We start from the raw sequence: 15,174 nt of genomic DNA, 5'->3' as shown, positions 1-15,174 counted from the left end.
CTAAGGTGCACTGAAAAATGGCCTGCACTGGTGTAGACGCGTGTATTGGACATGCGTAGGTCCATTTTTCAGCACACCTGGAAAAAAAAGGCCTTTTTTTTTTTGTTTTGGCCGAACATGGACATGCGGCAAGATAAAAATTGGTGCATGTCCATTTTGGGCCTGAGACCTTATCATCACCCATTGACTTAGCGGTAAAGTCTCACGCGTTAAGTGAGCGGTAATCAGCACATGTACACTGCTGATCACTGCTCAGTTAGTGCAGCGTGCCAGAAATTTCTGGTGTGCTTAGGGGACGCGCGTAAAAACTGAAATTACCACCCGGGCCACGCAGTAGCTGGGCAGTAGTTCCAAATTGGCGCACCTAGGTGCCTACGCAGCTTAGTAAAAGGGCCTCTCAGTTTGTACCTGAAGCAATGGAGAGTTAAGTGGCTTGCCCAAGATCACAAGGAGTAACAGTGAAATTTGAACCTGGCACCATTCAGATGGTGCATCTGAATATTGGCATATAGGGCATTTATCCACATAGTGGCTGCTGTTATGTAGCTAAGTGCTTTATTTATTTATTTATAGCATTTATATCCCACAATATTCCCACCCACGGGCAGGCTCAATGTGGCGTACAGTAGTTCATAAAGCAAACAATAGGTCAACAAGCATTAATCAATATCTTAAAAGGGAAGAGAAATAACAGAGGAGGGAAAGGATAGAGGATGACAATGTGTCACTATGTTGGCCGGAGTTCAGAAGGATGTGATGCCAGGTGAATTCGTAGCGTATGCTCTACCAAAAAGGAAGGTCTTGAGTCGCTTCTTGAAGGTTGGGTGATCACAAGTAAATTTGACCATTTGAGGCAGCCCATTCCACAGTTGAGTGCTGAGATAGGAGAAGGGGGATGTCCATCCCTAAATTTAAAGCTAAGGTGATGGAGAGTGAAGTGATTTGCCTAAGGTGTGATTGTAGACCGTATTCTGAAATCTTCTGCCCAGTGTGCGGCGGCTGCCAAAAAGCAGACAGGATACTAGGATTTATTAGGAAAGGGATGGAATTCTTCCTATATGAGGAAAGGCTAAAGAGGTTAGGGCTGTTCATCTTGGAAAACAGAAAGGTGAGGAGGGATATGATTGAGGTCTTCAAAATCCTGAGTGGTATAGAACTAGTAGAAGTGAATCAATTTCTTTTACTGTTTCAAAAAGTGCAAAGACTAGGGGACACTGAATGAAGTTATATGTAAATTCTTTTAAAACAAATAGGAGGAAATATTTTTTCGCTCAAAGAATAGTTAAGATCAGGAACTCTTTGCCGGAGGATGTGGTAACAGCGGTTAATGTATCTTGGTTTAAAAAAGGTTTGGATAAGTTCCTGGAGGAAAAGTCCATAGTCTGTTATTGAGAAAGAAAAGGAGGAAGCCACTGCATGCCCCAGAATTGCTACTAATTGAGTTTCTCCCAGGTACTTGTGACCTCGATTGGCCACTGTTGGAAGCAGGAAACTTGTCTAGATGGACCATTGGGCTGACCCAGTATGGCTATTCTTATATTCTTATCTCAGAAGAAATGGGATTTCAGTCCTCGCTTTCCTGGTTCGGTTCATAGTGTTCTGTTGTAACTGCACCTGCACTCTGTTTATATTTTATATTCACTCATAATTCTATAACAAGACACCTACTATAGGCACTGGCTATGGTGCCTATTTTAAGCCTATTATATGAAGAAAAGAAGATGTAAATGGCCAAAAAGGTGAGTACATTGGAGCACTATCACTTATTCCAGCCCTATAACAGGAGTAAATGGCTGTGCATAGATGTTAATACATAAATATTGCCATACTGGGAAAGACCAAAGGTCCATCAAGCCCAGCATCCTGTTTCCAACAGTGGCCAATCCAGGTCACAAATGCCTGGCAAGATCCAAAAAAAGTACAAAACATTTTATACTGCTTATCCCAGAAATAGTGGATTTTCCCCAAGTCCATTTAATAATGGTCTATGGACTTTTTTTTTAGGAAGCCGTCCAAACCTTTTTAAAACTCTGCTAAGCTAACCGCCTTTACCACATTCTCTGGCAACGAATTCCAGAGTTTAATTACATGTTGAGTGAAGAAAAAATTTCTCCGATTCGTTTTAAATTTACTTACATTGTAGCTTCATCGCATGCCCCCTAGTCCTAGTATTTTTGGAAAGTGTAAACAGACGCTTCACATCTACCCGTTCCACTCCACTCATTATTTTGTAGACCTCTATCATATCTCCCCTCAGCCGTCTTTTCTCCAAGTTGAAGAGCCCTAGCCGCTTTAGCCTTTCCTCATAGGGAAGTCGTCCTATCCCCTTTATCATTTTCGTTGCCCTTCTCTGCACCTTTTCTAATTCCACTATATCTTTTTTGAGATACAGCGACCAGAATTGAACACAATATTCGAGGTCCAATCGCACCATGGAACAATACAAGGGCATTATAACATCCTCTTTTTTGTTTTTCATTCCTTTCCTAATAATGCCTAACATTCTATTTGCTTTCTTAGCCGCAGCAGCACACTGAGCAGAAGGTTTCAACGTATCATCAACAACGACACCTAGATCCCTTTCTTGGTCTGTGACTCCTAACGTGGAACCTTGCATGACATAGCTATAATTTGGGTTCCTCTTTCCCACATGCGTCACTTTGCACTTGCTCACATTAAACGTCATCTGCCATTTAGACACCCAGTCTTCCAGTCTCGTGAGTTCCTCTTGTAATTTTTCACAATCCTCCCACGATTTAACAACTTTGAATAACTTTCAGGCTTATTTTTGAAAGAGAAGGCCGCCCATCTGTCAACACAAATTGGAAGATGGGCGTCCTTCTCACACGGTCGCCCAAATCGTCATAATCGAAAGCAGATTTTGGGCGTCCTCAACTGCTTTCCGTCGCGGGGACGACCAAAGTTCAAGGGGGCCTGTCGGAAGCATAGCGAAGTCGGGACTGGGGCGTGCTTAACACATGGGCGTCCTCGGCCGATAATGGAAAAAAGAAGGGCATCCCTGAAATACACTTGGATGACTTGGTCCTTTTTTTTTTATGACCAAGCCACAAAAATGTGCCCTAAATGACCAGATGACCACCGGAGGGAATCGGGGATGACCTCCACTTACTCCCCCAGTGGTCACTAACCCCCTTTGTGGTTGCTTGGGTGTTTTTGACCAATGATTACAGAAAACAGGCATGAGACAAGGATTGTCTAATCGTCATAGGCTTGCAGCAGCAGGTCATTCCTTTCTGAGGTCTTTTCCCCCTATTTTTTGATAGTGGTGTGAATCACATTCTGAGGTTTTACCTGTGTTTTGACAAAATTCTAGCACAAAAGCTGCAGAAATCACACCTAGATTGATGGTGTGGACATTACACCTGCTGAAGAACAGGCATGTTTTAGCACGTATTTTATAAAATTTGCATGTCACAACTCTGCCCCAAGCATGCTTACTGTACAACTATACACTGGCTTGCACCCTGCCTACTTTTAGACATGACCTCATTTTATATGAGGCCTTTTCTATGCATATATCAGCTTTTTATGCGCAGAAAAGGTTTAAAACTGATCTAGTAGGCTAACAGTTCATGCAGCATTGCGCTGTTATCATACATTAAAACATGTATCAAACACCTAACATGCTTAGGGGCACTTTTACTAAGTGACGGTAAGCCCAACGCGGGCTTACCGCTCGCTAATCCGGAACTACCGCAGGAGCCTGGTGATACTTCCCACCCCCATTATGCACCATTTCCGGCGCTACAAAAATAGTTTATATTTTTGTAGTGCTGGTGCTTAACAGGCAGTATTCGGGCAGTGTCATGTGCTCCACAATTGCCGCCAGGTTAGCACGGGAGCCATACCGCCACTTCAATGGGTGGTGGTAAGAGCTCCCCCCAAAATGGCCGCACAGTAAGTGGTTCACTTACCACATGGCCATTTCATGTCCAGGAAAAAGGACAGCCTTTTACCTACTGCGATAAAAAGGGGCCTCAGCGCGCATTAAAAAAACACGCTGATGCCAGCGCAGGCCCCCTTTTACCGCAGCTTAGTAAAAGGGACCCTTAGTAAATAGACTCTAAAATTATTCAGTGGATTTCTTCTTCCAGTCTATTAGTAGTTGTGACTCTCAGCGTTCAGTTTGACAATGATTGAATCCTCGTTCAGTGATGAGTGTCCATAATTATGTGGGCTTCATGGTTAATTTGTGTTTCTTTTTTTTCCCTCGTTGTGGTGTTCAGGTTGTTATTGGATGGTGCTCCTCTTATAGCAATACATAAAGCCAGATATTATAAAAGGAAAGATGGGTTGGCTTTAGGACCCGGACCTTTTGTAACTGGATTGGAATATGCCACAGACACAAAAGCCACAGTGGTGGGAAAGCCAGAGAAGACCTTTTTCTTAGAAGCCCTGCGAAGTATGGGATGTACCCCAGAAGAGACTATAATGATTGGCGATGTAAGTATGAAATCAGCAACGAATTGACCATTACCTGGCAAGTTAATTTTGATGGCTTTAATAGTTTTAGTCTTTTGACAGTGATCAGATGAAGTCTAGAAGTACATACATTTTTAAAATACAAATATCAGAGACATCATCCCATGTTTCACATAATAGACTCTTTAAGGCTCAAGATGCTTCTAGAAGACATAAATCCCCAAATGCTATAAAAAGAGCTAAAGGATTTGTGCGCAATTTAATTGAATAAAGAGCCAATTGGCGCCAATAATTGAGATCGTAAGCAACTATTGGTGCTAATTGGATTTAATTAAAATATACGTGTGGGCCCAAAAAGAGTGCGTGGCTACAGGAGGGTCGTGGGTGGATAAGGGGCATTCCTTTAATTTTCTTGTGTTGTTATAGAATAAGAGGCATCCACACCTAATTTAGACACATGGATTTACCCCAAGGTTTCATTGGTGTAAATGGTGACATTTAAATATAGTTGCAGTTCCTGGCGCTAAGTTCTGTTCTGTAAAAGGCAGCTAACTTTAATCACCGTTTATAGAATAGCACTTAGCACTATTTTTTTTACGCCATTTATAGAATTAAGTCCAAAATGGAAGTGGTATTCTTAGTTGATTTGGGTGTAAGACAGAGGGTGTGTATTGTTGCTAGATTTAGGTTAATATTCAGATTAAATAAACTAGCTAATTGGATTCTGTGGAATATCCTCCTAAACATAACCTGCTAAAATTAGCTGTTTTTCTGACCTGCTGGACACAACTTAACTTTCAATACTGACTTCATACTTGCCTTACAATACTACTTACAATAATTCACTCACTCCTGTAGTAATATAGCAGAATTCCATCTCTGGGGTCCCAATCACACATGTATACATCAGGAGGTTTGGTGTTAATATATTGGCATCATGTTCAAATTTCATAATGATTACTATGCTACTGTATGGATTCCTTGGAAGCGCCAGGCCTATGTGAGTGCAACTAAGATCTTTACACTGATTGGGGAAGCTCCATCATAAATTTGACTTCTCCTCCTAAATACATAAGTACTGGACATAATATAGATTCCATATCATCAAGCTGATCAATCCATAGACTGGTGGGTTGTGTCCATCTACCAGCAGGTGGAGATAGAGAGCAAACTTTTGCCTCCCTATATGTGGTCATGTGCTGCCGGAAACTCCCCAGTATGTTCTCTATCTCAGCAGGTGGTGGTCACACACAGCAGCAGCTCTGGCTAGGCCTCCAAGCCTAATTTTTAGGTTTTGTTGAGTGCCTGGGGTTGAGGGCTCTTTTGAGCAAGTGCAAACCTGGTGGTGCCAGGTCCCTCCTTTTCTCCCCCATCCCGCTGGCTCCGTTAAAAAAAAAAAAAAAAAATTTTGAACGGCCTTAAAGGCGTTTATTTCGACGTTTATTTAAGCATCTATTGCAGCTACTCACTGAGACACCAGGTCGTTACAACTCGGAGCGGACAGCAGGTAATTTTACCTTTTTATAGCGGGCGGGGGTTCCCCGATTCTTCTCCTCGTGGCACATGGCGTCGGAGGGCGAGGGCGCAAAGGGTCGCTCCCCGGGTCGCTTGAGCGCTTCTAGAGGGGATGCGGGGGTCTTAAAGCCTGATTCGCCCTTGTTGGGTGACAGTTTCGTGACCGATGAATGGCCCGGTCCTTCCTCCGGCGTGGCGGTTTTTCCCGCCATAAACGCCCATCCCCCGCTCCTCGCCTCCGCCATCTTGGCCGGCCACGCGGCTCGGACGGCTTCTTCTTGGGCCGCCCTTGAGGTTGGAGACATTAATGCCATGAACGCCCTTAATTTGGGCGACGGCACAGAAGCGGCTAAAGTTAAGAGCCGTTCTTCCCGCGCGGCTCCTTCGCGGAGTTTCGCGCCGGACGCCATTTTGGATGCGCAGCATGTCTCTCCCCCGCTGTTGCGAGCGCCGGTTGAGAGCGTTCCTAGGGCTGTTGCCCAGGCTGCGGAAGTGCACAGTCTGGGGGGTTTCTCCCCCGAGTTTGTTTTGCTGCTGCATCAGGCCTTCCTCATGCACAACGCTGCCCCCGCTCCCTCGTCTGGTAAAGAGGTTGAGGTTCCCAGAGGTAAACGCCCTCGGGTTGATTCCCAGGCCTTGGAGGAATTTGTCTCCTCTGATGTAGATGAGGGCAGCGTGTCTGAGGTCTCCCAACGGTCCTTTGCGGATTCCTTGGAGGAGACGGATCCCCGCTCGGATGGAGCGGATGACCCCTCTGCAGCGCGGCTTTTTCGCCCAGAGGATTTGCCCAACCTGTTGTTACAGGCCATGGACACTTTGAAGATATCCTCTCCGGAGGACGTCTCTCCCTCAGCCCCTGTTGGCTCTGCCATTATGCTGGGGACGAAGCGCCCGCCTAGAACCTTCCACGTGCATGATGCCATGCACACCTTAATTTCGGCTCAATGGGATGTCCCAGAAGCGAGCCTTAAAGTGGCTAGGGCTATGTCCCGCCTCTATCCTTTGGCTGTGAGTGAACGTGAGGCCTATCTGTGGCCTACCGTGGATTCTTTAATCACTGCGGTGACTAAGAAAACGGCATTGCCGGTGGAAGGTGGCACGGCCCTAAAGGACGCCCAAGACAGGAGATTGGAGGCGGCCTTAAGGTCGTCCTTTGAGGCGGCTGCTTTAAGTTTGCAGGCCTCAGTTTGCGGCTCCTACGTGGCCAGGGCGTGCCTGACTATGGTGCAGCGGGCTTCCCCCTCGGATCATTCCTTGAGGGCTGATTGGCCAGCCCTGGAATCGGGCTTAGCCTATTTGGCAGACTTGCTGTATGATGTCTTGAGAGCCTCAGCTAAAGGCATGGCTCAGACAGTCTCTGCGCGGCGGTGGCTTTGGCTGAAACATTGGTCTGCTGACCACGCCTCTAAATCCCGCCTGGCTAGATTGCCTTTTAAAGGCAAGCTGCTCTTTGGGGTCGAGCTGGACAAAATCGTGACCGATCTCGGCACGTCTAAGGGCAAGAAGTTACCGAAGGTCAGGGTTCGGGCTAGTGCTCGTCCCGGTACCTCCAGAGGACGGTTTCAGGAAGCCCGTCGGTACCGCCCGGGCAGGTCGGGTGCTTCTGCCCCCTCTTCCTTTAAGAGGAATTTCTCCCCCAAGCAGCATTCCTTTCGCAGAGACCGCCGTCCCGGAGGTGCTCCCTCCGGTCCTCCCCCAGGGTCTCGTACCCAATGACGGGGTCTTGGTCCACGCCCCAGTGCAGATTGGAGGACGGCTGTCCTCGTTTCTGGGCGAGTGGACCACAATCACTTCAGACGCTTGGGTGCTGGAAGTCATCAGAGACGGCTACAAGCTAGAGTTCTGCCGACCCTTAAGAGACGGGTTTGTACTCTCTCCCTGCAAGTCTCCGGTCAAAGCTGTGGCAGTGCAGCAGACTTTGGACAATCTGATCCGCCTGGGGGCGGTCGTCCCGGTGCCAGAAAGTCAGCTTGGCAAGGGGCGTTACTCCATTTACTTTGTGGTACCAAAGAAAGGAGGTTCTGTCCGGCCTATCCTCGACCTCAAAGGGGTCAATCGGGCCTTGAAAGTGCGGCACTTTCGCATGGAGACTCTCCGCTCTGTTATAGCGGCAGTGAAGGCAGGGGAGTACCTGGCATCCTTGGACATCAAGGAAGCATACTTGCATATTCCCATCTGGCCTCCTCATCAACGCTTTCTGCGTTTTGCAGTCCTGGGCCGACACTTCCAGTTCAGCGCCCTCCCGTTCGGGTTGGCTACTGCTCCGCGGACCTTTTCCAAAGTAATGGTGGTCATAGCGGCCTTCCTGCGAAAGGAAGGAGTACAAGTCCATCCTTATCTGGACGACTGGTTGATCCGAGCCCCCTCTTATGCAGAGTGCGGCAAAGCTGTGGACCGGGTAGTTGCTCTTTTGAGCTCCCTGGGATGGATCATCAACTGGGAGAAGAGCCAGCTGCGCCCGACTCAGTCCCTGGAGTATCTGGGAGTTCGATTCGACACCCAAGTGGGCAGAGTGTTCCTGCCAGACAATTGGATTGTCAAACTTCAGGCTCAGGTGGACCAGTTCCTAGTAGCCTCTCCTCTTCGGGCTTGGGACTATGTGCAGCTGTTGGGCTCTATGACGGCCACGATGGAAGTAGTGCCCTGGGCCAGGGCTCATATGAGACCACTTCAACTCTCTCTGTTGCAGCGCTGGACTCCGATGTCGGAGGATTATGCTGTGCGCCTTCCCTTGGATCCAGCAGTGCGCAAGGCGCTGAGCTGGTGGATGCAGACAGACAAGTTGTCTGCGGGAATGCCTCTGGTGACCCCAGAGTGGATTGTCGTCACGACGGACGCCTCTTTGTCGGGCTGGGGAGCCCACTGTTTGGGAAGGACAGCGCAGGGGCTTTGGTCTCCTGCAGAGGCAAAGTGGTCTATCAACCTCCTGGAACTCAGAGCCATTCGGTTGGCGCTTTTGGAGTTCATCCCGGTACTGGTGTGGAAGCCTGTACGGGTCCTGTCGGACAATGCCACGGCTGTGGCCTATGTCAACCGCCAGGGAGGTACCAAGAGCGCCCCTCTAGCCAAGGAGGCTATGAGTCTATGCCAGTGGGCGGAAGCGAACCTGGAACAGCTGTCAGCGGCCCACATTGCCGGAGTCATGAATGTCAAGGCGGACTTTCTCAGTCGCCATACCTTGGAGCCCGGAGAGTGGCAGCTATCTGCTCAGGCGTTCTTGGACATCACGAAGCGCTGGGGCCAGCCGAGCCTAGATCTGATGGCGTCATCGGCCAATTGCCAAGTGCCGCGCTTCTTCAGCAGAGGACGGGACCCTCGATCCCTGGGAGTAGATGCTCTTCTCCAACAATGGCCGACACAAGAGCTTCTCTATGTGTTCCCGCCCTGGCCCATGTTGGGCAGGGTGCTAGACCGGGTGGCAAAGCATCCCGGCAGGATAATCCTGGTGGGTCCGGATTGGCCCAGACGTCCCTGGTATGCGGACTTGATCAGGCTCTCAGTCGACGATCCTCTGCGGCTGCCAGTGGAGCAGGGCCTGTTACATCAGGGTCCCGTGGTGATGGAGGATCCCTCCCCCTTTGGTCTTACGGCCTGGCTATTGAGCGGCAGCGTCTGAGGAAGAAGGGCTTCTCAGACAAGGTCATCGCCACTATGCTGAGAGCGAGGAAGCGCTCTACTTCTACTGCTTACGCCAGGGTTTGGCGTATCTTTGCAGCGTGGTGTGAAGCAGGCTCTCTTTCTCCTTTCTCTGCTCCAATTTCTTCAGTGTTGGCGTTCCTGCAAGAAGGTCTGGACAAAGGCCTGTCGCTCAGTTCCCTTAAGGTCCAGGTAGCGGCTCTGGCTTGCTTCAGGGGCCGCCTGAAGGGTGCTTCTCTGGCTTCGCAGCCAGATGTGGTGCGCTTTCTCAAGGGGGTTAATCACCTGCGCCCTCCTCTGCACTCAGTGGTGCCTGCGTGGAATCTCAACCTGGTGCTAAGAGCATTGCAGAAGCCGCCGTTTGAACCCTTGTCAAGGGCATCTCTGAAAGACCTGACGTTGAAAGCAGTCTTTTTGGTGGCTATCACTTCAGCCAGAAGAGTTTCCGAGCTCCAGGCGCTCTCATGTCGAGAGCCTTTTCTACAGTTCACTGAGGCAGGAGTGACTATTCGCACAGTGCCTTCCTTTCTGCCCAAGATTGTTTCTCGCTTCCATGTGAATCAGCAGCTCTGTCTCCCTTCCTTTCGTAGGGAGGACTACCCAGAGGAGTATTCTGCTCTTAAATATCTGGATGTGAGACGAGTCATCATCAGATACTTGGAGGTGACCAATGATTTCCGGAAATCAGATCATCTGTTTGTCCTGTTTGCAGGTCCTCGTAAGGGTCTGCAGGCTGCTAAGCCTACAGTGGCAAGATGGGTCAAGGAAGCCATTGCAGCGGCTTATGTGGCCGCGGGGAAGGTGCCGCCTATCCAGCTGAAGGCTCACTCCACAAGAGCTCAGGCGGCCTCGATGGCAGAGGCCGGTTCCGTCTCCTTGGAAGAGATATGCAAGGCGGCAACTTGGGCTTCGGCCCATACATTCTCCAAGCATTACCGTTTGACTGTGGCTGCACGGGCGGAGGCCCGGTTTGGAGCTTCAGTGTTGAGGTCAGGGATTTCAATGTCCCGCCCTGGGTGAGTACTGCTTCGGTACATCCCACCAGTCTATGGATTGATCAGCTTGATGATATGGAAGGTAAAATTATGTATAATCATACCTGATAATTTTCTTTCCATTAATCATAGCTGATCAATCCATAGCCCCTCCCAGATTTCTGTACTGTTTTTATTCTGGTTGCATTTCAGGTTCAAGTTTAGTCTTCAGTTACTTCAGAAAGACTTCGTGTTCAAGTTTTTTCACTTGGATTCTTCAAGAGTTAAGACGAGTTTGTGTTACAGTGAGCTGCTGCATTACTCTCCCCTCCGTTTTACGGGGCTGGATTGAGACTTAAAATTCTGCCGGCACTCCCTCCCGCTTCGTGCGGCTGTAGGGCAGCTTTGTACCCCTCCCGCTTCGGCGGTGTTAGGGTCAGTCAGCTCCTCCCGCGGTTGCGGTTGCAGGATAAGCCAGATCCCCCCGCATCGGCGGGTGTGGTGTCCCTCCCCCGCTCCGCGGGGATGAGCTGGACGGATTCCCCTCCCCCACTTGTGTGGGGATGAGCTGGGTTAATTCCCCTCCCCCGTTTCGGCGGTGGTGAGCTGGGCAGAGTGTCCCTTCGTGGGTGTAATTCTCTAAGTGCTGAGTCCTGCGGATGGAGCTTTGATATCGACATACTGAGGAGTTTCCGGCAGCACATGACCACATATAGGGAGGCAAAAGTTTGCTCTCTATCTCCACCTGCTGGTAGATGGACACAACCCACCAGTCTATGGATTGATCAGCTATGATTAATGGAAAGAAAATTATCAGGTATGATTATACATAATTTTACCATGTAGGCATCTCTGTCATTCAAATGGAAATCATCACGTTGGGAGAAGAGGGTATTGACTGATGCAAATCCAGTTTGTTGTTAACCTTTGATAGAGACACAGCCACATTCCACCACATCACTGTTCTATAGAATTAGAATCATAGAGGGTACACGTTTATCTCTATATATAAAAGGCACTTCCAAAGTTCTAAATATGTAGTTGCAAGATCCCATGAGTGTCTGCCCCGCCCGTGCGTCACAACGTGATGGCGTTGAGGGCGGAGCAATGACACTCAAATTGGATTGTCATTGGGTAATCTCTTTTTCCACTCCCCAATGCAGCCGTCATTCCCATACACTCAAAACCAACCAACATCGGCGCTGGACCCCCGTCCCCCCGCCCACAGTCCCCCTCACCCACCCTCCCGCAGCCGCTCGCTCACCGTTCCACCGCCCTCCCTCTCCTCTCCAACTCCAGCCATGGTGCACGATGATTACTACACACAAGCAACGAAGCCCATTGGTTAATCTCTGTTTCCACTCCCCAACACAGCCGTCATTCCCATACACTCAAAACCAAGCACACAGACGTTATTTTTTTCTTCCGAGGAGCACACACACACACATTCACTCTCTCTCTCACACACAGTCACTCTCACATACACTCTCTCAAACATACACACTCCAAGGAAAACCTTGCTAGCGCCCGTTTCATTTGTGTCAGAAACGGGCCTTATTTTACTAGTATTTAAATATTTCATAAGTTTAATACGTTGTTTTGTGTCTTGTGTGGCATGTTGTTGTTTTACTGATACACATTACAATATGGGAGTGTCGAATTTGGTGGTAAAAGGTACATGGGGGAGTTTAAGATGTATCAGTCACACCCTTTCTTCACACCACATTTCTACAATAACATTTCGAAGAGGGAGATGGTTTATTTAATAGTACGTAGTGACTGTTTTTAATGTATGTATGATTCATACTTAATACTCATGGCCATTAAGGGATCAATTCTATAACTAGGCACCTTCATTAGGCACTCTGAGGACAGGTGGTAGGAGCCTATTCTGTAAGGGAACTTAGGTGACTAGTTCGGTTATAGAATACTAGCGTAAACCATTATCAGCACACCTAACTTTTAGGTGTCTGCACTTATACCAGCCATAGAGCTGTGTAATTACAGATACCTAAATGCGGCAGGAATGTGCATAATTTATGTGCCTATGTGGAATCTCCACCTATATGCTGCCCATTCTCCACCCCTGTGTATACCCCCTTACAAATACATTCTATATTAACCCCGGATTCTATATATAGCGCTCAAAATTGTGTGTACAAATTTAGGCGTGCACCCAATTTGCACAATGTAATTGTGTAACAAGCCAATTAATGCCAATAACTGGGCGCTAACAACCAATTATTGGCAACAATTAGAATTCCATTACGGAACTTCTCACTATTCCAGAACCTGTGGGATAATTGAGTCCATCAACCAGCATGTGGAGATAGAGAACTGAAAACTGAGCTGAGACAACATCTCATCCAGTCCAGCTCCTCAGTATTTTCTCTCTCTAGCATGTGGACGGACACACTTTTCAGCCTTTGGTTCTGAGTGATTTGCTCATGATCTAATTGATTAACTGCTACCCCAGTTGAGCTTTGTGGGTGGCTTGAGTCTGCAGAGTCATATCTGGAGGACTTCAGAGTTTACATAGCAAGATGTACTTGGCGAGACTTGCTGACCTAAACATGTATACCCTGGAGGAAAGGAGAAACAGGGGTGATATGAACTGTCCAAACCTTTTTTAAACCCTGCTAAGCTAACTGCTTTTACAACATTCTCTGGCAATGAATTCCAAGGTTTAATTACACATTGTGTGAAGAAATATTTTCTCTGATTTATTTTAAAACTACTACTTTGTAGCTTCATTGCGTGCCCCCCTAGTCCTAGTATTTTTGGAAAGAGTAAACTAGCAATTCACATCTATCCATTCCACTCCGCTCATTATTTTATAGACCTCTATCATATCTCCCCTCAGCCATCTTTTCTCCAAGCTGAACAGCCTTAGCCACTTTAGCCTTTCCTCATAGAGAAGTTTTCCCTCCTCTTTATCATTTTTGTTGCCCTTCTCTGTACCTTTTCTAATTCCACTATATCTTTTATTGAGATATGGTGACCAGAATTGCACACAGTACTTGTGGTGCAGTCACACTATAGAGCGATATAAAGGCATTATAACATCTTCATTTTTGTTTTCCATTCCTTTCCTAATAATACCTAACATTCTGTTAGCTTTCTTAGTTGCCACCGCCGCCACACACTGAGTAGAGGGTTTCAACATCATCAACGATAACACCTAGATCCTTTTCCTGATCGGTGACTCCTAATGGGGAACCTTGCATCAAGTAACTTGAGCTACTATCCCCTCACAGCAGTTACTCCTACCTAACTATATTCAGGTCTGAGTGCTCTAGGAGTTGAATTAAAGTGCATCTGCATTTTTGTTGCGTCAATCATTTTAAGCAACTTTGTGGACAGAGTAGACGAAATTACTGAATTCTCTGTAGAGCCCATCCTCCTCTGTATGCTGAATAGTATTGGGGAGTGGAATTGGGTGTGGAACATTTTTGAATATCTTTTGCTCTATTGAATATTTTTTCAATGTGTTCTTTTATGACAGATTTTAATGTAACTTTTTTTTTCTGATGTTGGCCCTTCAGTAGGCGAATAGTACTAATGCAAACTTAGAAATTAATTTTCTCTTATTTTTTTATCGATGACTTCTGTATTTTAAATTTTTCTTTCATATTTAAGAATAAGAAATTAACATGGTGTATTCTGTATGCATTAAAAGATTTACAGACTAATGAATTGTTTCTAAACTGCTGGTTAAAACTCTTTTCTTTCTTCCCTTCTCCATCAGGACTGCAGGGATGATGTTGGTGGAGCCCAGAATGCTGGAATGCGAGGTATTCTTGTAAAAACTGGTATGTATTTCTGAACAACCAAAAGATGTGAGTATGAGTTCCTAACCTTGTGTTATACCATAGAGCGGCTTAGGCCAGAGCAGCCGTGGAATGGCTCCAGGCACATCCTTAGCAGTTTTAACCTTACCTGCTTGCCCTTTGTTTAATTGATTTCCTTTTATCTCTGTATTATCCATGTTTTGATGTTTCTTTCTTTTTCTTGTTGTACTTTGATTGTAAACCGCGTTATGTGCCCATGAAGAGCAGTATATCAAGTTTAATAAACCATTGTGCATTTCAGTGGAACAGCATCAGGCTGGTCCTGTGCGTTTGGCCTCGATATGGTTGCCTCTTCGATTTAGGAGTCTACTTCCTGAGGTGTGCCCTACTGTACTATATACCTCACAGGTTTGAGATCGGCTGAGCGGGGTGCAGGTTTTTCAACTGTTCAAATTTTCACCTTTTCCTTCTGTGCAAGTACCAAGGGCGTTGCAACAGTGGGAGGCACTTGGGTTGATTAGATAGGGCCAATTATTTGATGATACTAGACTTGATACCTTTTGGGGAATTATCACAGGAATACCCCTTACTCCCTCAGACCTGCAATCCTTGTTTAGCGCACTTCCTGTCTTCCAAAATTATTAAACCTAGTGTTACTCTGAGAACTCTTTCCTGAAAGACCTCTGTGAGTATTTTCACAACATCCATAAATTAATCTCTGTGCTTTATCATTACCTCAGGGATAGCTCTCCACTGAGTTTATCTCATAGATCTAGATGGGAAGAGGATTTGAGAGTGAAGTATGAGGAGGGGAT

At 47.0% G+C, this 15,174-nt stretch overlaps 1 protein-coding gene across 1 annotated transcript in view; it reads left to right on the top strand.

Moving 5' to 3' along the window:
* The window catches only part of HDHD2 (haloacid dehalogenase like hydrolase domain containing 2), a 63,704-nt gene extending 49,304 nt beyond the window's left edge, over nt 1–14,400 (top strand). The window contains exons 5-6 of the mRNA XM_030192918.1: nt 4,248–4,464; nt 14,317–14,400. Coding sequence (XP_030048778.1) covers nt 4,248–4,464; nt 14,317–14,394 — 295 coding nt within the window. The 3' untranslated portion in view covers nt 14,395–14,400. The remainder of the gene's footprint in view (nt 1–4,247; nt 4,465–14,316) is intronic.
* The last annotated feature ends 774 nt before the right edge of the window (nt 14,401–15,174 follow it).

Source organism: Microcaecilia unicolor, chromosome 2 (genome assembly GCF_901765095.1).
Source record: "Microcaecilia unicolor chromosome 2, aMicUni1.1, whole genome shotgun sequence".
In the NCBI taxonomy this organism is placed as follows: Eukaryota; Metazoa; Chordata; class Amphibia; order Gymnophiona; family Siphonopidae; genus Microcaecilia; species Microcaecilia unicolor.
Note: the sequence above shows the minus strand (reverse complement) of the source record. Positions and strands in the feature narration are given on the sequence as shown.